Below are 23,233 nucleotides of genomic sequence, written 5' to 3'. Positions count from 1 at the left end.
ACTAACCTACCGTATTCTGTGCCTAACACTAACCTCCCCTCTTCTGTGCTTAACACAAACCTCCCCACTTCTGTGCCTAACAGAAACCTCCTCTCTACTGTGCCTAACACTAACCTTCCCTCTCCTCTGCCTAACACTAACCTCCCCTCTTCAGTGCTTAACACTAGTCTCCCCACTTCTGTGCCTAACACAAACCTCCCCACTTCTGTGCCTAACACAAACCTCCTCTCTACTGTGCCTAACACCAACCTCCCCTCTCCTCTGCCTAACACTAACCTCCCCTCTTCTGTGCCTAATACTAACCTCCCCTCTCCTCTGTCTAACACCAACCTCCCCTCTGACTAACACTAACCTCCCCTCTTCTGTGCCTAACACTAACCTCCCCCTCTCCTCTGCCTAACACTAACCTCCCCCTCTCCTCTGCCTAACACTAACCTCCCCCTCTCCTCTACCTAATACTCACCTTCCCTCTCCTCTGCCTAAAACTAATCTTCCCTCCTCTTCAGATTCTGTCCTGTCCGGGAAAGCCCTTGTTAGATATGCTCAGAGGGACCCAACACTGGATTGGTTTTGGAGACCAAAAATGTGATTTATAAGACCAGAGTTCCATAGTCCAGTCCTGACGTTTACCTGCCTACTGTAGGCACATTCAGCTGTGGCCAAAACTCTGACTTGTTGTCAACTATGCTGACACAGATGCACTGTGTGTTCTGATAACTTTCTTTCGTAACCTAAATTGTTTTTCACCAGTTTGCACTACCAGACAGGCCAGCCTTGACTGAGCACTGGGTGTCCATGACCTTGTCGCGGTTTGTTAGTTATCCTTCCTTGGACCACCTTTGGTAGATACTAGTAACTACGTATGAGGCTAGGTACACACATAGCAGAAACGCTAGCTTTGTGTAAAACGCTGAATTTATGCACCAATGTTACTCAATGGGCATCATAAAAAAACGCATGGGTATGTGTTTGTACTTTGGCGTTTTTAAAATCGCTAGTTTTGTTGCAAATTATGCATGAATGCATCAAAAACGCACATAATGAAAGTCAATGGAAATGCAATGTATTGCGTTTTTTTTTAACCTATTTTGGTTCCTGGTCGTAGAATCTACGTCCAGGAACCATGCGCGCTACCTAGCGCTCCCGCGGCCGATCGCGCGTGTGCACGCGCACTCCCGGCCGTGAATTCGGTAGCCAGGCAATCAGTGAATCGGGCTATGGTGCCCGATCACTGATTGCTCTCCCCCGCTGAAAAAGCGACAGCTTCTCTCGGAAGCTGTGCTTTTTATGGCTGTCACCTCCCCCATGCGTTACGCTTAGAGTGACGTCATGTAAACAAACTCATGGCCGCCATCTTGTGGCCAAAAAGTAATACTACAACTGAAAGTAAAAAAAAATAAAAATGAACACACATTTACATTATAAATCTATTGTTTACCTCCCACCCTCCCAAAACTACCCAAATAAAATGTTTACTATAAAAAAAAACAACCATTACAATAAAAAAAAAAAACATGTAAATATTTACCTAAGGGTCTAAACTTTTTAAATATCAATGTAAAGATGAAATATTTCTATATTTTTTTTTTATTTTAAACTTGTAAATAGTGATAGATGCAAAATGGAAAAAATGCACCTTTATTTCCAAATAAAATATTGTCGCCATACATTGTGATAGGGACATAATTTTAACGGTGTAATAACCGGGACATATGGGCAAATACAATACGTGAGTTTTAATTATGGAGGCATGTATTATTTTAAAACTATAATGGCTGAAAACTGAGAAATAATGAATTTTTCCCTTTTTTTTCTTATTCTTCCTGTTAAAATGCATTTACAGTAAAGTGGCTCTTAGCAAAATGCACCCCCCAAAGAAAGCCTAATTGGTGGCGGAAAAAACAAGATATAGATCAGTTCATTGTGATAAGTAGTGATAAAGTTATAGGCTAATGAATGGAAGGTGAACATTTCTCACGTGAAAACGACGGAACGCGAATGGGTTAAATAAAGATTTCAGATGTATTTCCGCTTCCTGTTGTCTTCCTAGTGATTTGCATAAATGTAAATATAAAAACACATACAAAACGCATACCGTATTTTTCGGACCATAAGACGCTCCGGACCATAAGACGCACCTAGGTTTAGAGGATAAAAACCAGGGGAAAAAAATACTAAACCTGGTGCATCCATGGTGCAGGGACATCTTGTGCATATTCTCCCCTCCCCAATTAATATGCCCCCCTTGTACCTCCTGTGTCCCCTAAGTGTACCATTAGTATCTCCCTTATGTCCTCCTCTGTCCCTGTGTCTTTATATATGCTCCTTGTGTCCACTTAAATGCCCCCGTGTACTCTTATGTGCCCCTGTGTCGCCTAAAGTGCTCTGTGTCCTTTTAAGTGCCCACCAAGTCCACTAAAGTGCCCCCTGTGTGCTTTTAGGTGCCCCTGTGTGCTTTTAGGTGCCCCGTGTGCTCTTAGTTTCCCCTTGTGTGCTCTTAGTTGCCCCCTGTGTGCTCCTATGTCCCCCTGTGTGCTCCTATGTCCCCCTGTGTGCTTCTATGTCCCCCTGTGTGCTCCTATGTCCCCCTGTGTGCACCTATGTCCCCCTGTGTGCTTATATGTCCCCCTGTGTGCTCCTATGTCCCCCTGTGTGCACCTATGTCCCCCTGTGTGCACCTATGTCCCCCTGTGTGCACCTATGTCCCCCTGTGTGCACCTATGTCCCCCTGTGTGCACCTATGTCCCCCTGTGATACTTCTCACACCTTCTGTCTCAGGCACCTGTGGGGGATTTGCAGGATCTTAATCTGTTTATGTTTCCCGCGGCTGTCCCCGCCCTCTGTATAAGTGTGTTCCCGCCCCCAAATGCCGCCCCTCACCCAAGTCCTCCTCTGCCCGGTCCCCTCTGATGCCTTTCCCCGGCTCCCTAAAGGTTATGTGGGGAGTGGGAAGGCTGCAGCTTAACGCTGGATGATAGCAATGTCCTCGGTGAACAGCGGTATCCTTGCTGTTAACAGCCACTGGGTGGTCCGGGCAAAATGCGGAAGCCTCTCTGTCTTCACTTCCACTTACATCACCAAAGCGTAAGTGAAGGCAGAGAGGCTTCCGCTTTGTGCCCGGACCACCCAGCGGCTGTTAACAGCGAGGATACCGCTGTTCACCGAGAACATCGCTATCATCCAGCGGTAAGCCGCAGCCTTCCCACTCCCCACATAACCTTTAGGGAGCCGGGGAAAGGCGTCAGAGGGGACCGGGCAGAGGAGGACCCGGGCGGGGGGCGGTGTTTGGGGGCGGGAACACACTTATACAGAGGGCGGGGACAGCCGCGGGAAACATAAACAGATTAAGATCCTGCAAACCCCCCACAGACTGCAAACCCCCCACAGGTGCTTGAGACAGATGGGAGGTCAGGACAGCCGCTGGGACTCAACATTTTAAGGCGGGGGACAACTTGCTCTGGGCAGAATTTGCGACATTCGGACCATAAGACGCAGGCACTTTTCCCCCCCATGTTTGGGGAAGAAAAAGTGCGTCTTATGGTCCGAAAAATTAGGTATGCGTTTTATATTTGCGAACCGCAAACGCATTAAAAGGCAAGCAAAACGCTTGAAAAACGCATCTGCATTAAAAAACGCAAATACACCAAAAACGCACACAACGTTAACATAAAACATGACATAAACCGCACCCTTTCACATTATGTTATGTGTGCACCCAGCCTAAGCAAAACCTTACAACACCTGACAGTTTTAGACGCTCCGACCCATTGGTTTCGCTATTACAATTTGGCCCTTATCAAACGCACTCTGATCCCTGAAGGTGCCCATTAAAGGAACAATATTTTTCTTAGATGTGATTGTTCGATCAGATTTGCAGGACCATAAATAATCAGAAGGTAATTATTAATTGTTATTATAAAGGGGTTGATTAAGGCACTTTCTCTCTTCAGACATGATTGTAAAATCCAACATACTGAACTAGAATCGTTTGGCGTCAATTTTCTCCACATGCTGTGTGCTTTCTGTACAATTTCATTAAATGACCGCATCTGAGAAAACTATTGTACCGCTAATGGGCACCGCAAAGGTGGTCACTAATAAGACAATTATTTTCAGATCATTCGTATGAACGTTTAGAAACGATTGTTCGCAACCACTAACGGATGAAAATTTCCAAACCAACTGATCCAATTTTCAGATCAATCTTGTCAATCTGGTTGTATGGGTTAGGAGATTTTCATCTGTTAGTGGTCCTGACCGATCATTCATACGAATGATTGGAAGTAAACGATTGTTCGGTAAATTCTATCATTACTGGCCACCTTTAGTCATGGCTGAGGCTGTACAGACATTGCTAGCCTGTGGTGAAAAGGAGGGCTTAGGGTGTGGCGTGCGAGGTACGTCATGCAGCAGGTGGGGTGAGTGAGGAGAACAATACGCTCAGCTGAATACATCCGCCAGACTGATCACTGGCCGAGGCATCAGAGGCCGATGTACACATGATAGATTCTCAGTATAAGCGGTCGTTATCGGGTCGCCTTGGCTGAGATTCATCTACTGTGTTACTAGGCTTTATGTTTGCCCATATTTCCTGCTTTCAACACATCAGTCACCTTCCAGAACTGACAGTTCACCAGCTGCCCTTTAAAGTCAATGGGCATAGAAAAAACAAACAAACAAACAAACAAACAAACAAACAAACAAACAGATAATTACCTAAGGAGAGGGAAATCTCTGGGTCCTATAGAGCAGTGTTTCCCAACCTTTTCCGGCCCGGGGAACACTGTCTGACCAAATTTTTCTCCGGGGAACGGCGCGCGCGCGCGGTGGGGGCGATGCGGCCCCCAGTTGTTTGCGCGACCTAGTGGACAGTGCCGCTATGGGGGGGGGGGGGGGGAGCTGGGGTGCGGCTGCATAGCTGGCATAGTTGCCCCAGTGTAGGGAGTTTAGTTGCCTCAGTATAGTGCCCCAGTATAGCCAGTATAGTGCCCCAGTATAGTGCCCCAGTATAGCCAGAATAGTGCCCCAGTATAGCCAGTATAGTACCCCAGTATAGCCCCCCAGTATAGCCAGTATAGTGCCCCAGTATAGCCAGTATTGTGCCCCAGTATAACTAGTATAGTGCCCCAGTATAGCCAGTTTAGTGCCCCAGTATAGTGCCCCAGTATAGCCAGTATAGTGCCCCAGTATAGCCCCCCAGTATAGCTAGTATAGTGCCCCAGTATAGCCAGTATAGTGCCCCAGTATAGCCAGTATAGTGCCCCAGTATAGCCAGTATAGTACCCCAGTATAGCCCCCCAGTATAGCCAGTATTGTGCCCCAGTATAGCTAGTATAGTGCCCCAGAATAGTGCCCCAGTATAGCCAGTTTAGTGCCCCAGTATAGTGCCCCAGTATAGCCAGTATAGTGCCCCAGTATAGCCCCCCAGTATAGCTAGTATAGTGCCCCAGTATAGCCAGTATAGTGCCCCAGTATAGCCAGTATAGTACCCCAGTATAGCCCCCCAGTATAGCCAGTATTGTGCCCCAGTATAGCTAGTATAGTGCCCCAGTATAGCTAGTATAGTGCCCCAGAATAGTGCCCCAGTATTGCCAGTTTAGTGCCCCAGTATAGTGCCCCAGTATAGCCAGTATAGTGCCCCAGTATAGCCCCCCAGTATAGCTAGTATAGTGCCCCAGTATAGCCAGTATAGTGCCCCAGTATAGCCAGTATAGTACCCCAGTATAGCCCCCCCAGTATAGCCAGTATTGTGCCCCAGTATAGCTAGTATAGTGCCCCAGAATAGTGCCCCAGTATAGCCAGTTTAGTGCCCCAGTATAGTGCCCCAGTATAGCCAGTATAGTGCCCCAGTATAGCCCCCCAGTATAGCTAGTATAGTGCCCCAGTATAGCCAGAATAGTGCCCCAGTATAGCTAGAATAGTGCCCCAGTATAGCCAGTTTAGTGCCCCAGGATAGCCAGTATAGTACCCCAGAATAGTGCCCCAGTATAGCCAGTTTAGTGCCTCCCGCCCGTCCCCGCGGCCGCCGCTGTTATTACCTTGTTAACAACAGCGGCCGCTCTCCCCTCTCCGGCGCGTGTATATTCAAGCAGCGTATCTCCGGCTGCTCGGTGTGATGCACTGATGCGGAAGAAAGGAGGGCAGCGGCTTCCTGTAACGGCGATATGTATCGCCGTTACTATGGTAACCGAGCCCTGCCTCCTTCCGCATCAGTGCATCACACAGAGCAGCCGGAGATACGCTGCTAGCATATACATGGTCTGGAGAGGGGAGAGCGGCCGCTGCTAAGGTAATAACAGCGGCGGCCGCAGGGACGGGCGGGAGGGGGGATAAGAGCACGGCACACCAGGCAACGTTCCGCGGCACACTAGTGTGCCGCGGAACAGCGGTTGGGAAACACTGCTATAGAGCCTTCCTGCTCCTCTCACGGTCCCCTCGTTCCAGCTCTGGCTCCCCCGGTAGCAGTATTCAACCGATGGGTCGGAGACCGCTCTGTGCCGCCACAGGAGGCTTCGGAAGTCTTTGGGAGCCCAGGAGCTCCCTGAAGACAGGATGCTCCGTACTGCGAATGCACGAGCACGCACTCTTTTGCGCTCACACATGCGCAGTACAGAATCGTCTGCTTCCGAAGACTTCCGAAGCCTCCCGCAACGGGGGATTCAAATGAAGGAGCTACGGCTAGAAGTAGTGAGAGGTGCGGCAATGGAGTGCATCAGATAAAAGTGCGGGGAAATTAGGGTGCACAATAATAATAATAATGTTAGTAAAATATCGGTATATTAAATAGTGCCTAAAACTAAACCACCCCCCCCCACCAACTCTACCGACACAAACTACCTACATAATGCCTAAAACTAATCCCCCCACCCACACACACTACCTAACTAACATTGCAAAGCCTCCCCCCCCCTCCCCAGCCAGTGAAAGTAAAAAAAAAAATCACTTAAAGTGTAACTATCGGGCATAAAATCAAAAATAAATTCTTTATTTTTATCTGGTAGACAAGTAATAAGAATGCTAATCAGGCAATCCAAAAGTTAAAATCTCTATTACTATTCTTGTTTATAAATGATCATTCCCCAGTTTACTTGACTCTTATTTGGCACGTTGCCACAAAAAGGAAGTTGCAGGGCATGCTGGGTTGTCTTTTTTGCTTCTTTATTTCCCCTCAGACTTAACTAATGTACAGAAGCAAAAAAGGACAACCCAACATGCCCTGCAACTTCCTTTGTGCGGCAACGTACCAAATAAGAGTCAGGTAAACTGGGGAATGATCAATGATAAACAAGAAAAGTAATAGAAATTTTAACTTTTGGATTGTCTGGTTAGCATCCTTATTACTTGTTTACCAGATAAAAATGAAGAATTGATTTTTGATTTTATGCCCGACAGTTACACTTTAAACAGAATAGCGGCATTTGAGCGCCTGCGATGCCTGACATATACCGGGCACTGTATCAGCGATGGTTATATATCGAGCGCCCAAATTTCCGCTATGGCGCCCAAAAATCGCTATTTTGTATCGGCGCCTATGGCAGCGCTCATTTAGTTCACTCTTAATTCCTGCCGCGGTGGCAAGGCTCTGTAGGACCCAGAGCCTTCCCTCTCCTTAGGTAAGTATCTGATTTATTTTTTGTTTTATTTTTTTTATTCCCATTACCCATAAATGCGAACCCTTGGCAGGTGCCATTGTAATGAGCCCATGTTATTGATCTCCTGTCAGTGGTTTTAATGTAGTGGCTGTCTGATGTGTGTAGAGGCGTACTAGCTGTCAGCTGACCCACACTAGTATAGAGGAGAGCTAGATACAGCAGGCTGTGTAGGTGAGAGGAGCAGTTAATCCGCTGAGTCTGTTCCTCCCCGGCAGAGAACTCTATCAGTCAGGCTCCCCAGAGCTGGCTGGCTTCCCGATCTAGGCTTGCTATGATAAGCTGTGTGTATTCTCCCGGGATGAGGTGCAGCGCTGCTGATGCTCATCACTTTCCGACACAGAGCAGGAGGGCTGCTGCTATATAACCTCGACAGGATCCCCTGGCCCCAGCGTCACTCTCCGGGCTGTGATATGCATGGCTTGCTGGCGAGGACTTCCCCACAGAACGATCATGAGCAGCAGAATCAGTTTCTTTGAGGTGAGTGCCAATATCTGCAAAACCACAAGCTCTGTCTATGCTGCCTTCTCGCTGTATTTCTGCACTGGCTCTGCTCAGCATGGCATGCGGTATATACATTTTGTATATGGAAACTATGAACCAAGGAGAGATGCCTGTGCAGAACTGTTCTGGAATGACTGCAGGAAAGTTTGTGCTGAGATGGACAGGAGGAGGGGGGATTTTACTTTCCAAGCCATGTTCTTCCAGATCCGCAGCTCTGCAGTAAATCTGATTTATAAATAAATGATGCTATAACATATAGTCAATACCTGATTCTGTTTGTGCTACAACTTTATGCTGCGAGTGTTCCTGAAAAGTAGAAAGGTCTGCATACAGCTCTGTGCTGGCAGCAGTACTGGGGAGGCTGCCCATTTGGAAGCGCAAAGAGCTGGAAGTTATGCAGTTGTAGGACCTCAGGTGCTGCAGACCAGAAATGGATTAATGGTATGGGACCATAGGCAAGATGGCAGTTTTTGCTCATCGGTGATGATTACATGGCTTTTTTTTTAGTACGATTTGGTGAGTACTAGCGTCCAGCAGGCCCCTAGACTCTCTCCGGGCCCTAGGCAACTTCCTAGAATTACCTTGTGGACAGCCGGTACAAGGTCCTCCAGCACCCAAGGCTGAGACACCAAAGTGCGTCCCTCCATCCCTCCCACCCCAGCTGTCACACACTGATTGCTACTAGACTAGAGGTTCCCCAGGACCCCCAACACCTTAATCTCTATTTATCTGGCTTGCAGTCACTGCTATGTATCACCCTTTTATTTCTCTCTGCTTCGAACACAATAGAGGAATGATAGCTGAGTGAGTCGTGCGCCCCTTCCTACACTGCGCCCTGAGGCTGGAGCCTCTCTCGCCTCTCCCTTGGCCTGGCCCTGCTTGTGAATGCTCTGGCTCTGCTGCAGACTGCCTTATTAAAGCTAGCTACACTTGAGTCGATAACTGCCAGCGATCAATCGCTTCCCAATTAGAAATCAATTCGGTAGCAGTGATGAAATCTCTCCACGATCCTTATTAGGTTTCACGTTTGGCAATGTCCCTATTTATGCAGTACAACATTATAAAGGTGCCAATCTTCTGAAACCCTGCTTGCTCAGAAGGGATTTTCAGACATCCCTGGTAATGCTTTTAATCAAAACTTCCCAATACTCATAAAACAAGTTGATCGAACGGGCATGTTGGGGCTACAAATTACCAGTAGATTCAATCAAAGTTATCACGTTGGCCTGAAAAGACATATATATATGCATGACCCATCTGAGGGCCCGTTTCCACTACAGCGAATCTGCATGCGTTTTCTGCATGCAGATTCGCATAACCAATACAAGTGGATGGGGCTGTTTCCAATTGTCAGGAATTCTGTGCGCCTTGCTGTGCAGAAAAAATCTGCACGGCAGATCCGTCAGAATTCGCATGCCGCTCACCCGCACGCAAATCGCGGGTAATGTAATTTAATAGGAAAACCGCAAGCATTTTTGTCTTGCGGTTTTCCATGCGTTTTCGTGTGCGTTTTCGCTTAAAAACCCATGTCAATGCTTACTGGCATTGACATGGTTAAAATCGCATAGAGCAAACCGCGAGCGAAATCGTGTGAAAAAACGCATGGAAACGCGAACGAATCCGCACCCGCATGCGGATTCATTGACGCGTTTTCCACGACGGAATCGCAACAAACAAGTGGAAATGGGCCCTCAATGTTTAATGCATCTTTTGCAAAGGTACTGAAAGTCCATAGGTAAATTGTGCTAACATGATTGGGTGGACATCAGCCTCTGAAAACTGCTAGGTTTCAAAAAGGCTGTAGTAATAATATACCCACACTATTCAGCCAATTAGAATGCTTCCAGTTGTAGAAGTTGCTGTGTTTGGAGAACTGTTCCGTAGTGACTTTCATGCTGACTCAGCTCAACCAAACTAGCTCCCAGCATCCTGTACCAATATTGCTGGAGACAGTAAATTTGACAAAAATCTTATGCGGTTGCCTACATATTCAGATTATTCTCACAAAAATGGTTGGTAGAACAGGTTAAGATACCTCCAGACACCAGAGTGGCGTCTTATGTGCAGGCGTGATTGGATCAACTTCAAGGGAATGCCTCAACCAGCTACCATGAATTATGGCGTTGCGTGATCTGATTAACTTAAAGAGACTCTGAAGCGAGAATAAATCTTGCTTCAGAGCTCATAGTTAGCAGGGGCATGTGTGCCCCTGCTAAAACGCCGCTATCGCGTGGCTAAACGGGGGTCCCTTCACCCCCAAACCCACCCCTGCAAACCTTGGTCGTCTTCTTGGTCGCAGATTTTCGTTTCCTGGAGGCAGAGCTAACGGCTGCAGCCCTGCCTCCAGTCGCGTCTATCAGTGGCGCACCGCCGCCTCTCCCCCGCCCCTCTCAGTGTAGGAAGACTGAGAGGGGCGGGGGAGAGGCGGAGATACACGCTGACAGACGCGCGTGGGGCAGGGCTGCGGCGGTTAGCCCTGCCCCAACCAGGAAGCACTCCCCCGCTGCACCGAGGGGATTTGGGGGTGAAGGGACCCCCGTTAAGCCGCGGGATAGCGGCGTTTTAGCAGGGGCACACATGCCCCTGCTATCTATGAGGTCTGAAGCGAGATTTATTCTTGCTTCAGACTCTCTTTAAAGGGAACCTGGAGTGAGAGGTATATGGAGCCTGCCATATTTATTTCCTTTAGACCAGGGCCTTTCATCCTGTGGTACGCGTACTACCAGTGGTACTTTGCTGTTCGCCGGGTAGTACACTCCAAGTTTGTCTGCCACTTAATTGCCTAACCGCTGCTTGTGCTGGTTCCGTCCTGTATCCACAAAGCTTGGCTACCCCTCACTCACTCCTCGCTGTGCTGCCCTGCGGCATACTTCAGACCTCAGATCAGTGGTGAGGAGATAGCCAGGCGAATGGTGCACAGTGATGGCAGGTACCAGGAAGTGATATCAATGCTCACTTCCTGTAATTGAAGTATATGTGCAGTCATTGCACCATTCGTCTGGCTATCTCTTCACGGTGGCCAGGTTACTACTGCTCTGAGGTCTGAACTATTCTGCAGGGCAGCAGAGCAAGAAGCGAGCAAGGGGGAATTGAACTTTGTGGTGAGTCAATGCCCAGCTCTCTGGGGTGAGGGATGCTACCTATACTGAAGCAGGGGAAGGAGGAACTGGAAAGGTTACCTTTATTAGCAATCTGTAGACTAGCAATCTTAATTTCAATATTTTCTCCACCAATGCCTCCTGTTATTCCCCCTCCCATATACTCACCCTCTTCTTAAAGTGTACCTGTAAGAAAAAGTGCTCTGGGTGGTATTTACCTCTGGATCTTAAAGAGACTTCTCCTTCCACCTCAGTAGAGAGCATCCAGTGCTGAACCCCTGACCCCCCCCCCCCCCCCCCCCGACGATCTCCTTGTGAGTGTAAGTGCATGCGCAGTAGCAGCTCTCCGCTAAGGTTTCAGCAGAAACATCCGAGCCTGATCGGGTCAGATCTTCTGCGCAGGCACACTGGTGCTACTTGACATTTTTCAGGCGATAAAAGTGGTACAACTAGTGGAAAAGGTTGAAAAGCCCTGCTTTAGACAATACCAGTTGCCTGGCAGTCCTGCTGATTTCTTTGGCTACAGTGGTGTCTGACTAAACCTGAAAGAAGCATGTGGCTAATCTTGTCAGATTTTCATCAGAAATAACTAATCTGCATATTTGCTCAGGGTTTATGGCTATGTATTAGAGCAGAGAATCAGCAGGACAGCCAAGCAATTTGGAAATAAATATGGCAGCCTCCATATCTCTCTCACTTCAGGTTCCCTTTAAGGGAATTCCTCAACCAGCTACTGTGAAATAGGATTTCTTGGTTTGGGGGTAAGTTATTTTCTGTGAAGAAGGATGAGTTGTGCACAGACATTACCAAAGCTGATTATCCAAGGAGGAAACAATATTGATCGACCAAGATTTTGTAATCTGTCCAGTCGACTTACCCTTGAACATCCTTTGGTATGTGCTATTGCATCCCAGAAGAGCTGGATGAGCGATTGCCATCTCTTGCAGCCAGGGGCGTAGCAAGTAGGGGGTGCAGAGGTTGCGACCGCATCAGGGCCCTTGGGCCAGAGGGGCCCTGAGGGACCCTCCCTCAACCACAGTATTCCCTGTGCTGATAATATTCACTTCTATAGATGCTTTGAATAGTAGTGATCATTAATACACTGTTTCCTATGCCCCTTTTGCACTTCTGACACTGTGGTTGTCCTTGATTAGTTTTGGTGCGCCGTATCAATTGCTACGTATATAGTGCTTGGGGGACCCTAATCTAAAACCTTGCACTGGGGCCCATAGCTTCATAGCTACGCCACTGCTTGCAGCTATCTTCAGAAAGCCTCCTTCTGATTGTTATTGGGCATAAACAAGGTACTCTGCTGTTTCTTGCTCCTCCTCTTCCTTCTCCAGAGTCCAGACACAAACCAGCATGCTTAGAGGACAAGAGTTTGAAGTTGTCTGTATTTTTCTCTAGAGGGATGGTGAAGTAGATCTTCACATTTGAAGATCACTGCTGTCTGGACACAAAGCGGTAGATTTTAGAAAACACATAACAAAAAACAATTGATTTTCTTTTTAAATTGAAAAATTGATTGTTTGCAAAGCAATATGAATAATCCTTCCACGATAATGTAGGTCAGACCTGTGGAGGAGTCCTAGGTTTTATACAATTGCATGAAAAACAGTTTCTTACAAATGATGACTATTATCTCTGCAGAAAAAAAGTACTTTAGTAACATAGTTAATTAAGGTTGCTAGATAATGTCAGAGCTTCTCATAGGAAGGAAAAGTGACCTTTTAAAAAGAGAACATTATGAAAAAATTACAGATTTGAAGATCAGTTTTTCTAACGATGTGGATGTGGTGCAAGGATAGTTTTCACAAAAATTCCTGGTTCTAAAAATGTGTTTCCTGAGACCCCTATCATATGCATGTGAGGTGTCTTAGAAGTGGCAGCTGTTTCCTGTAGGCCACACTTCATAATCCCAGATCAGTAATGTGTAATACCATGCAGTTAACATGGGTATGGGCCTGCATGGTGGCATAGTGGTTAGCACTCTCGCCTTGCAGCACTAGAATCAGTTTCTGACTTGGGCACCATCTGTGTGGAGTTTGAATGTTCTCTGTGTTTGTGTGAGTTCCATTTGGGCCGTTTGGTTTCATCCTACATATCTCACAAACCTGGTTGGTTTGTTGCTCCCTTTCCCCGCCACCCACTCCCCCTTAAACAAACGATATGTGTCCTGAGACTATGAAAGGGGTGCAAGACTATGTCAATGGTAGGGATTAGATTGTAAGCTTTCTGGGAAAATGACAGGAGGGTGTATTACTGTTATTTTTGCAAATAAGGGCTTACATTATTGTTTGAGTACCCCAAAATCACATAATGGAAAAAACGCACCTTTATTTCCAAATAAACCATACATTGTACTAGAGCAGGGGTAGGGAACCTATGGCTCGGGAGCCAGATGTGGCTCTTTTGATGGCTGCATGTGGCTCACATACAAATCAATAAGGATTGATTCACTAAGCAACACTGCACAAGCAGCGCAGCTTAGTGTGGCAGCGCAAGGAAAATTTTCAAAAGAGGCACACTACTGCTGTAGTATGCACTGCTAACTTACTCACGCTCTCCCCAACACGAACAGCTGCTCCAATTGTCCCACCCTGGACCATAGCCTCAATTCACAAAGCTTATCTCCTGTCTTTAATAACGTTTCTCAACTGTTTCTAGAGTTATCATCATGGTGATAAGGCATGATGGGCTACCAGTGCTAACTCAGTTAGCATGTGTTAAGGCTTTGCACGTGCAAACTAGGGTGCTAAGCAGTTTGCACAGGCAAAGCTGTTACTGTTCGCGTGCTATTTTAGCGCGAACAGCGCTACGCCATACGCTCCATTCACGTGCAAAATCAGCCGCTTATCGTGCAAAGTATGCTTATCACGCTACTTAGCACGCGAAATGGCTGATTATGCACGTGAAGCGCTGCGTGCAAAACTTTACGCGCACAGCGCTAAACTTTACGTGCGCAAACTCTTGTGTTAACATGCGGTAACACGTGAAGAGGCAGTTTGCACGTGCTAAGGGGCTTTTCACTGGTGCGCTAACACTTAGCACGCTTTTGTGAATCAAGCCCGTAGTATTCAGGAAACATTTTACCTCAGTCAAACCCAAAGTTAACTCTTCTGTCTTTATGTTAGATCTCTAAAGTTAACTCTTCAATCCTTAAAATAACTCCAGAATTCTAACGTTAAAGACGTCCTATATACTGCATGTGAAAATAAATACAGAGGAGGTAACTTAAAGCGCATCCGAGATGAAAAACTAACTATAACAAGTAACTTGTCTATATATCCTATCTAAAGTTTAGATAGTTTACACAGCATATCTAGCTGCAAACAGCTTCAAAAGTTTATGATTATTTATTCCTGTGATACAATGGGGGCAGCTATGTTCTGTTTGTCACATTGTCACAGGCTGAGGGCTGGAGTTGCTATCAGCTTGCCTGTGTGTAAATTCGGTCCCCTCTCCTCCTCCCTTCTCCCCTCTGCCTCTGAAATCAATGGCTAGGAATCTCCTCCTCCTCCTGCCCAGACTGAGCTCCTATAAGCCCTTGCTACAGTGCCAAGGCACAAAAGGAGCTGTGGGCGAGGCTTGTTTAGTTCATAGGGAATTAGAGTATTAAAACAAAACAAAAAAAGTATTTGGCTTGAGGAATGCCCTATAAACTATATAAAAGGAACACAATTACGCAATGAGTAAATGTTTATCTCGGATCCACTTTAAGGACAGAAATTATAAGATAACTCTCTCACTGTGAAAACTTATCTCAACACCTTAACAAGACAAGCTTCTTTAGTGAATTAATACTGGAAATACCATTGATGTGTGGAGGTAAGTTTTCTCTTGCCTTATTTTCTCCAGCATGATTTTAGTGAATTAAGACCCTTGTCAGATCCAGTGACTTTGTAGGATGAGATCCCTGCACTTTGAGTGGCCTAATGCTGGGGATACACGGTACGTTTCTGTGCCGTGTATCGACCAGCTGATCCGGCCAGCTGAAAATATTCAGCTGGCCCGATCATGCCGCTCAACCCGCGCCCGCTCGATTCCCGCCGGCGGACAACGGCAGGGAATCAAGCGGTGATAAGGAAGCGCCGGCAGGGACGAGCAGCAATCGATCCGCGCGGACGAGCGGGGATGCGCAGGCATCGAGCCGCTGGCTCGATCGGGCGCATAAAACAAGCCGTGTATGCACAGCATAATTGTTGGGCCAAGGTGCAGGGATCTCGTCCTGCAAAGTGAATCAACCTCCAAGTCAGCTAGTTACCGTAATTGTACAAGCTGTTAGTCAGTACTTCTCCTGTCTGGCTCTTGGGGAAATTGCTGATGTTGCTGAAACCCAAGAGAAGCTGAAGACGTGACTGACACTTCCGCTGCCCGGCGGATCAACTGTATGCACATCACCACGGCAACAGGGACGTGAGCCCTCTGCTGCGCATGCGCACTGTACCAGTTTTAAAAACATATTGTATGGCTCTCACGGAAATACATTTTAAAATATGTGGCGGTTATGGCTCTCTCAGCCAAAAAGGTTCCTGATCCCTGTACTAGAGGCATAATTTAAATGGTGTAATAACTGGGACAAATGGGCAAATACTATGGGCTCGATTCACAAAGCAGTGCTAACCCAGTTAGAGACTTTAGGCGTGATAACCATTGCACCACGCTGGTGAAAAGCCAGTTTAGGCGTGATAAGTTTAGGCGTGATAAGTTTAGGCATGATAAGTTTAGGCATGCTAAGTTTAGATAAGATTAGACCGCGCGCAAAGTCCCGCACGCAAAGCAGCGCCATTAAACTCTATGCGAAGTGCACCAGACTTTGCTAGCACAAAACTTTTGATCAGCTGTGCACTGCGGTGCTAACCCAGTTGGTGCTTAACCCCCCTGGCGGTATGAAATGTGCAGCTGCGCAGCCGCGGGAGGGTTTTTTTCGCCATTTTTTTTATTTTTTTTTAGCATGTAGCTAGCCTAGCGCTAGCTACATGCTTCCCCCCTCCCCACGGCGTCCGCCCGTCCCCTCCGATCGCCGCCGGCGCCGCTTGCCCATAAGGAAATCCCATTCTGATCGGGATTTTCTTGAGGGCTTCCCCCGTTGCCATGGCGACGAATGGAGTGACGTCACGGGCGTCGTGACGTCACAGGGAGTCCCGATCCACCCCATAGTGCAGCCTGGCGGCGATTGGCCAGGCTGCGCAAGGGGTATGCGGGGGGGCCTGTTTCCACGGCGGGCAGCGGCGCATCGGCGGCGGGCGGCGGCGATCAGAGCAAACACGCAACTAGCAAAGTGCTAGCTGCGTGTTTGAAAAAAAAATTATGTAAATCGGCCCAGCAGGGCCTGAGCGGCACCCTCCGGCGGCTTACCCCGTGTCACACACGGGGTTACCGCCAAGGAGGTTAAACTTATCACGCCTAAACTTATCACACCTAAACTTATCATGCCTAAACTTATCACACCTAAACTTATCACACCTAAACTTATCATGCCTAAACTGAGTTTAGGCATGATAAAGGGCTTTTCATCAGCGTGCTAACTGTTAGCACCGCTTTGTGAATCAGGCCCTATGTGTTGGTTTTATATACATTAGCGCATTTTGTTTTTAAACCATAATAGCTGAAAACTGAGAAATAAGGACTTTTTCATTTTTTTCTTATTCACTTTAAAATGCATAGGAAATAGAATAATTCTTAGCAAAAAGTACCACCCAAGGAAAGACTAATTTGTGGTGGAAAAACAATATATAGATCATTTTGGTATGTTAAGTATCGATAAAGTTATTTGCAAATGAATGGGAGGAGTGAAATGTAAAAATCGCCGTGGACAACCGAGGTAAGGCCCGGTTCACATTAGCGGTCGCTGTCCGGAATCGCCGTGCCGGAGCCGGACCGCATGCGGAACGGACGGAACGGACGCACGGCATAGCAATGAAAGTCTATGCGTCCATTCACATGCGTCCGTTTCGTCCGGACCGGAGCCGGACCGGATCCGGACTCCGGCATAAGATCCAACATGCGCTATTTTTTGGTCCGGCTCCTCCGGCAGACGTATCCGGAGCGGAGCCGGACTGTTGCATCCGGCCAATACAAACCAATGAGAACCGGAGAGCGCACAACACACTGGCTATAAAAACCGGACGTTCTACCCCACTTCCTATGCTTTTTCTAGTGGCCATTTTGGATAGGGACCACATGGGCCGAGCGTTCACAGAGTGGAGCAGCAGGGATTTCATGCTGGAGCTCTTTGGCAGCAACATGTCTGATGATATGTCTGATAACGAGGAGGTGAGGCCTTCTCCCCACATAGTAGTAGGTGAACAACAGGAAGGAGAGAATTCCCAGGTACGAGTAAAAAATGACTGGATCCATGGTCCCAACTGCAGTCTCTGTATCCACGGATGGTCTCCACACGTCCACCTGTCTCCAACAATGACCCCAGAGCTTCTGCAGACCTCCCAGACCCCAGGTATTTACAGGTTGTTATCTCTTTAAGAAACCGGATCCGGACAGCAACCGTGTTCATACCGCACGGAAAACGGATGCAAACGGACCGGATCCGGACCTGATCCGAATAGGAACCGTACGGATTAGGTCCGGTCCGGATCCGGTGCAGTCCAGACATCCGTTCCGGTTTTTACAAAACCGCAAGTGTGAACGGGGCCTAACATGATGAGATAGACATGTGTATGTACAGTGCCAAGCACACAAATAACTAGGCCGTGTTCCTTTTTTCTTTCTCTGCCTGAAAGAGTTAAACATCAGGCATGCAAGTGACAGTTTCTGTCTGGGTCCGGACTAGGTCAGACTATAGCATAACCCTCACTGATAGGTAATTACAGCCATAAAACACTTTCCTGTCAGTAAATGGCTTCTGAAAGCAGGAACGAGATTACAAAAGTCAATAATTCAAAGATTTGAGCTCTGGTATACTTCAATGAAGGTGTCATTGAGCAGAGACAATGAAACAGTAAAAACTTAAAAAATACATTTAAATATAAAATAAAACTGTGGGATATCTAAAAAAAAGTCATTTTTAGGAGACGGAGGATAGATACAATTGTTGTCTCATCACTTTACTTTCCCCTCGGATGTCCTTTAAGGAGAAATAACCTGTGGTAGGGAAGTGGTTAAAAAGGAAAGTTTGTAATTTATACCAATTTTTTTTTGTCTTTCGAAACATATAATTAAAGTATACCTGACTCGAAGCAAAGCTACCAAAGGCAAGCACATATGTATTCTCATGCTGGATATATATCCCTGTGGGTTGAAACTCCTCTGCTTGTTTCCCTGATCCCCATAATCACTCCATGAAAAATGTGACTTTTGGTTAAAGTCAAATCTTCACACAGAAAGATGCAAACTTGGAGCGCTGTTCCCCATCACTCTCCCATTCCCTCCTCTCCCCTGCCCCATTCACTCTCTAGCTTTTGCAACTTATTTAACGTCTTTATTATTAGGATTGTGAAGCTTAATTCTACCGTAATTCCTCTCATCCCTCTCCTGCTCCTCTACACATTTAAAGAGAAACTCCAACCAAGAATTGAACTTTATCCCAATCAGTAGCTGATACCCCCTTTTACTTGAGAAATCTATTCCTTTTCACAAACAGACCATCAGGGTGCGCTGTATGACTGATCTTGTGGTGAAACCCCTCCCACAAGAAACTCTGAGGACCGTGGTACTCCTGGCAGTTTCCTGTCTGTGAACCTTGTTGCATTGTGGGAAATAGCTGTTTACAGCTGTTTCCAACTGCCAAAAAAGCATGCAGCAACTACATCACCTTCCAGCAGTAAAAATGTCACCATGTAATAAATGTCAGAATGTAAATCGGGGAGAGGAAAGATTTTACAATGGGCAAACACTGACTAAATCATTTATACATAATTATTGTAAAAATGAAGCACTTTTTTATTACATTATTTTCACTGGAGTTCCTCTTTAACAATAGTAACAACAGAAGGTTGTGATCTTTCCCTGGTTCTAGCCAATCTCTCTCCCTGGAATCTCTGACACACACCATTTGCTTATCTGTATCCACAGCTAAGAGCCTACTACTAGAAAGCTGGAGTGTTAAAGATGTAAGCCATTCAACTAGATTTACGGTATCTGTTTTTCCCCACTAGCATGGTGGGACCTCTACAAGTCTTCATGGTAATTACCTGGCATTTTTCCTACTGAGAAGCTGTTGCTTTGCTGTTATGAAAGAGGAGTACCTTAGTACTGTGTGAGAACATTAGAGGCAATACACTTAGGTGTTAGTGGTGTCCATTTGTTTTTTTTGTTTTTTACAAGCCAGAAAGAAAACACTGCCAGAAGCATGTCAGGGGGTGGACACCTTATAAATGCTCACGTCATTCATTCAGATTTCATCTGGTATGTAGCATGTTTCACTCAATTTTACAGAAAGGTTTAATGTTAATAAAACATGATGAAGAAGATCTTTCCAGTTGCAGGGCATGGAATAAGACAAGACAAATAACATTTATATTGCGCTTTTCTCCTTGCGGACTCAAAGCGCCAGAGCAGAGCAGCAGCCACTAGGGCGCGCTCTATTGGCAGTAGCAGTGTAAGGGAGACTTGCCAAAGGTCTCCTACTGAATTAGTGCTGGCTTACTGAACAGGCAGAGCCGAGATTCGAACCCTGGTCTCCTGTGTCAGACGCAGAGCCCTTAACCATTACACCATCAGCCAACTGCCATATAAGGGGATACCAGTATTGACATTCAGGGCCAGATTACTAGTAAGGCCACAAAACCCTGGGGCTTGGACTGATGCTGGCCAACGGGGCAGCTGGACTTAGAAGAGGGGTGGCTGCATATGGAAGAGGAGACTGCAAATGGGGAGCAACACATGGAAGAGGGAAGCTGCTGCCCAAGTGAGCTGTACATGACAGAGCTGCTGCCCTTGATTATCACACATGGAAGAGATGGCTGCACATGGAATGAGAGGAGGGGCTGCTGCACATGGATGAGATGCCACAACAAAGTAGGCATAGGGCCAGAAAATTATAAATCTGATTATGTAAACATAAAACTGGTGGCTTCAACATTTGCCATGCATAGTTTTAGACATTAAAAGTTGAATGTCTATACTTAACTTTAAAGTGAAACTTAAGTCATGGATAAAAAAAATCAGTTTTACTCACCCGGGGCTTCTACCAGCCCCCTGCAGCCATCTTGTGCCCCCGCAATCACTCGCGGATCTTCCTGTCCCCCGCCGCCAGCTAGTTTCCTTTTTGCGCTGACAGGCTTACTGCGAAGGACGCTATTGCGGACACGAACATGAAGAAGGCTACGTGGGGCCAGGCTTTCCGGGCCTGTCAGCGAAACGAAACTAGCTGACAGTGGGGGGCCGGAGGTTCCGTGAGTAACTGTGAGGGCATGGGACGGCTGCAGCCATTTTATCCATGGCTTAAAGCGGATCCGAGATGAAACACTAACTATAGCAAGTAACTTGTCTATATATCTTATCTAAAGTTTAGATAGTTTACACAGCATATCTAGCTGCAAAAGTTTAAAAAGTGTATGATTATTTATTCGTGTGATACAATGGGGGCAGCCATGTTCTTTTTGTCATATTGTCACAGGCTAAGAGCTGGAGATGGTATCAGATTTCTTGTGTGTAAATTCAGTCCCCTCTCCTCCTCCCTCCTCCCCTCTGCCTTTGAAATCAATGGCTAGTAACACCTCCCCCTCCTCCTGCCCAGACTGAACTCCTGTAAGCCCTTGTTATTGTCTGAAAGTGCCTTGGCACTCTGAGGGCTGTGGGCGTGGCTTTTTTAGTTTATAGGGAATTAAACTATTAAAACAAAAACAAAAAAGTATTTGGCTTGAGGAATGCCCTATAAACTATAGGAAAGGGACATAATTATGCAATGAGTAAAAGTTCATCTCAGATCCACTTTAAGTATCCCTTTAAGAAGAACGTTAACCCAGGACTGAACTTCATCCCAATCAGTAACTGATAGGGATGGCCCTGAGTAGGAGAACTCAGAACCTTACAAATCTATCAGCTGATCAAACTGATCACATGCTCCACCATGAGTTCTCCTAAACAGGGCCATCCCTAGTAACTTTTACCACAGTTCCCAAGAGAAATCTTTACTTTTTCTTGAATAGATCATCAGAGGGATCTGTATGGCTGATATTATGGTGAAACCCCTCCCACAGTTTGATGTCATGGCCATGGTCCTGACAGTTTGCTGTCTGTGAACTAGGCCTGCACGATTTTGGGAAAAAATTGAATTGCGATTTTTTTTTTCTCTGTCAAAAATTGAGATTTCGATTGTTTTTACGATTTTCTTCAAATCAAGCTTTACTATTGCTGAATTTCTTGGAGATTAAATCGAACTCCGGTTCTGTTGAAGCCATTTCACGACCAAAAGTACGAGGAGCTGGAGCAGCTAATTGGAGAGAGAATACCACAACAGATCCTGGGCAGTGAGTGGGCACTGGTTGTGATCCGAGTTTGCTCGACAAGATAGTGGACTGGACTGGAGACAGAGAGAATACCACAGCTGCAGCAGAACCTGGGCAGTAGCCACCTACTGGGCAGTGGGTGTTGTGTGCTCGACATGATAGTGTAGAGATTACAGATCCTGGGTGGGCAGTGGGCAAATGTACAGCTGCAGCACAATGTGACCATGGGAGACAGGGTTTAAGTGCAGAACATGAGTGCCTGTGTGCAGATCCTTTTCCTCCACATGCTGGCCGTGTTACACTACTCAGTACCGCTCTGCCCCCTTTGGCCGGAAGGAGGAGGTGCGCCGCATGGCCAACACAAATAATTCTACGCATTGGACGCATTAATTATTATGCGTAAAAAGCCCACAGCAAGGTGCAACACGGAAAATTGTACGCATAAAAAATCACCACTATGACGATTAGGAAATCATCTTGCTGCAAATCGCGATAACGATTTTAAAACGAACGATTAATCGTGCAGCCCTACTGTGAACCTTGTTGCATTGTGGGAAATAATGGCTTTTTCCAACTGCCAAGCAAGCAGTATCTCCCTCTGTTCATAGAACTCTCAGTAACTACATTCCGTACAGATCACCTGGCAGAACTAAAGATGTCACCACCTGTGATACATTTCAGAATGTAAATCAGGGTGAGGAAAAAAATTTAAAATTGGCAAACACTTAGTAAATGATCTATAAATTAAAATTTGCATTTTTATTCATTATGACATTTTTACTAAAGTTCCTCTCTAGGGCCATAGCACATGGGCAATTCTACTGTAAGGATCTGCGCATGCAGATCCTTATCAAGGCAAAACAGGAATAAGAGATCACTTGCAAGGAAATACTGAGGTCTGCACAGATTGGATTTAAAGGTGAATAAACGTGTTTATTTACAGAATTGAAAATTAACATATATATATACACACATACAAACAATATGCCCCGATATCACCCTGACTAACTGACTGACTAATATTTACAATAAATATGCAAAGACACGGGTCACACAATATATACAATGGCAGCACTCAGGAACACTGATCACACAATATGTACAATAGCAATAATAATACAATATATACAGACACGTATCAGCAGAGTCAGCACACAGGAGAATTGTCCTACAGGCCAGGATCAATGATCAGAATATCAGAAGTATACAGACAGTCGGCAAGAGAGTAGTCAGACAAAGCAAGAGGTCGATACCGGGAGATCAATACAAAATACAGGAGGCAAGGAGCTAGGAACAAGGCCAGAGCACAAGGCCTACAGCACAAAATGATCTAGTAATGTTCTTTTGCTAGAGGCAGCCTTAAATACTGCAGAATGGTCAGGTGACTGTTCACAGATTTCATAAGATGAGGTGAGACCTCTGCTGGTGGACAGCGGAAGTTCATTTAAAGTCCCTAGTGTGACACCAGCAGGAATTCAAACAGCAAGCAGCATGACATCTACTAATTTGACATGTTCCATGATATTGGAGGGTGTGCTAACTATTCAGAGTCCTCACTGACTGGACAGTGGGT

The 23,233-nt window shown here is 46.3% G+C and overlaps 1 protein-coding gene across 4 annotated transcripts in view; it reads left to right on the top strand.

Moving 5' to 3' along the window:
* Positions 1-7,799: 7,799 nt before the first annotated feature.
* LOC137522524 (very-long-chain enoyl-CoA reductase-like) overlaps positions 7,800-23,233 on the top strand; it is an 89,841-nt gene continuing 74,407 nt past the window's right edge. For all 4 annotated transcript variants that reach the window (XM_068242597.1, XM_068242599.1, XM_068242596.1 and 1 more), the window contains exon 1: positions 7,800-8,129. In XM_068242597.1, the coding sequence (XP_068098698.1) occupies positions 8,067-8,129 (63 nt within the window). In that variant the 5' untranslated portion in view covers positions 7,800-8,066. The remainder of the gene's footprint in view (positions 8,130-23,233) is intronic.

This window comes from Hyperolius riggenbachi, chromosome 6, assembly GCF_040937935.1.
Source record: "Hyperolius riggenbachi isolate aHypRig1 chromosome 6, aHypRig1.pri, whole genome shotgun sequence".
NCBI classification, from domain to species: domain Eukaryota; kingdom Metazoa; phylum Chordata; class Amphibia; order Anura; family Hyperoliidae; genus Hyperolius; species Hyperolius riggenbachi.
Note: the sequence above shows the minus strand (reverse complement) of the source record. Positions and strands in the feature narration are given on the sequence as shown.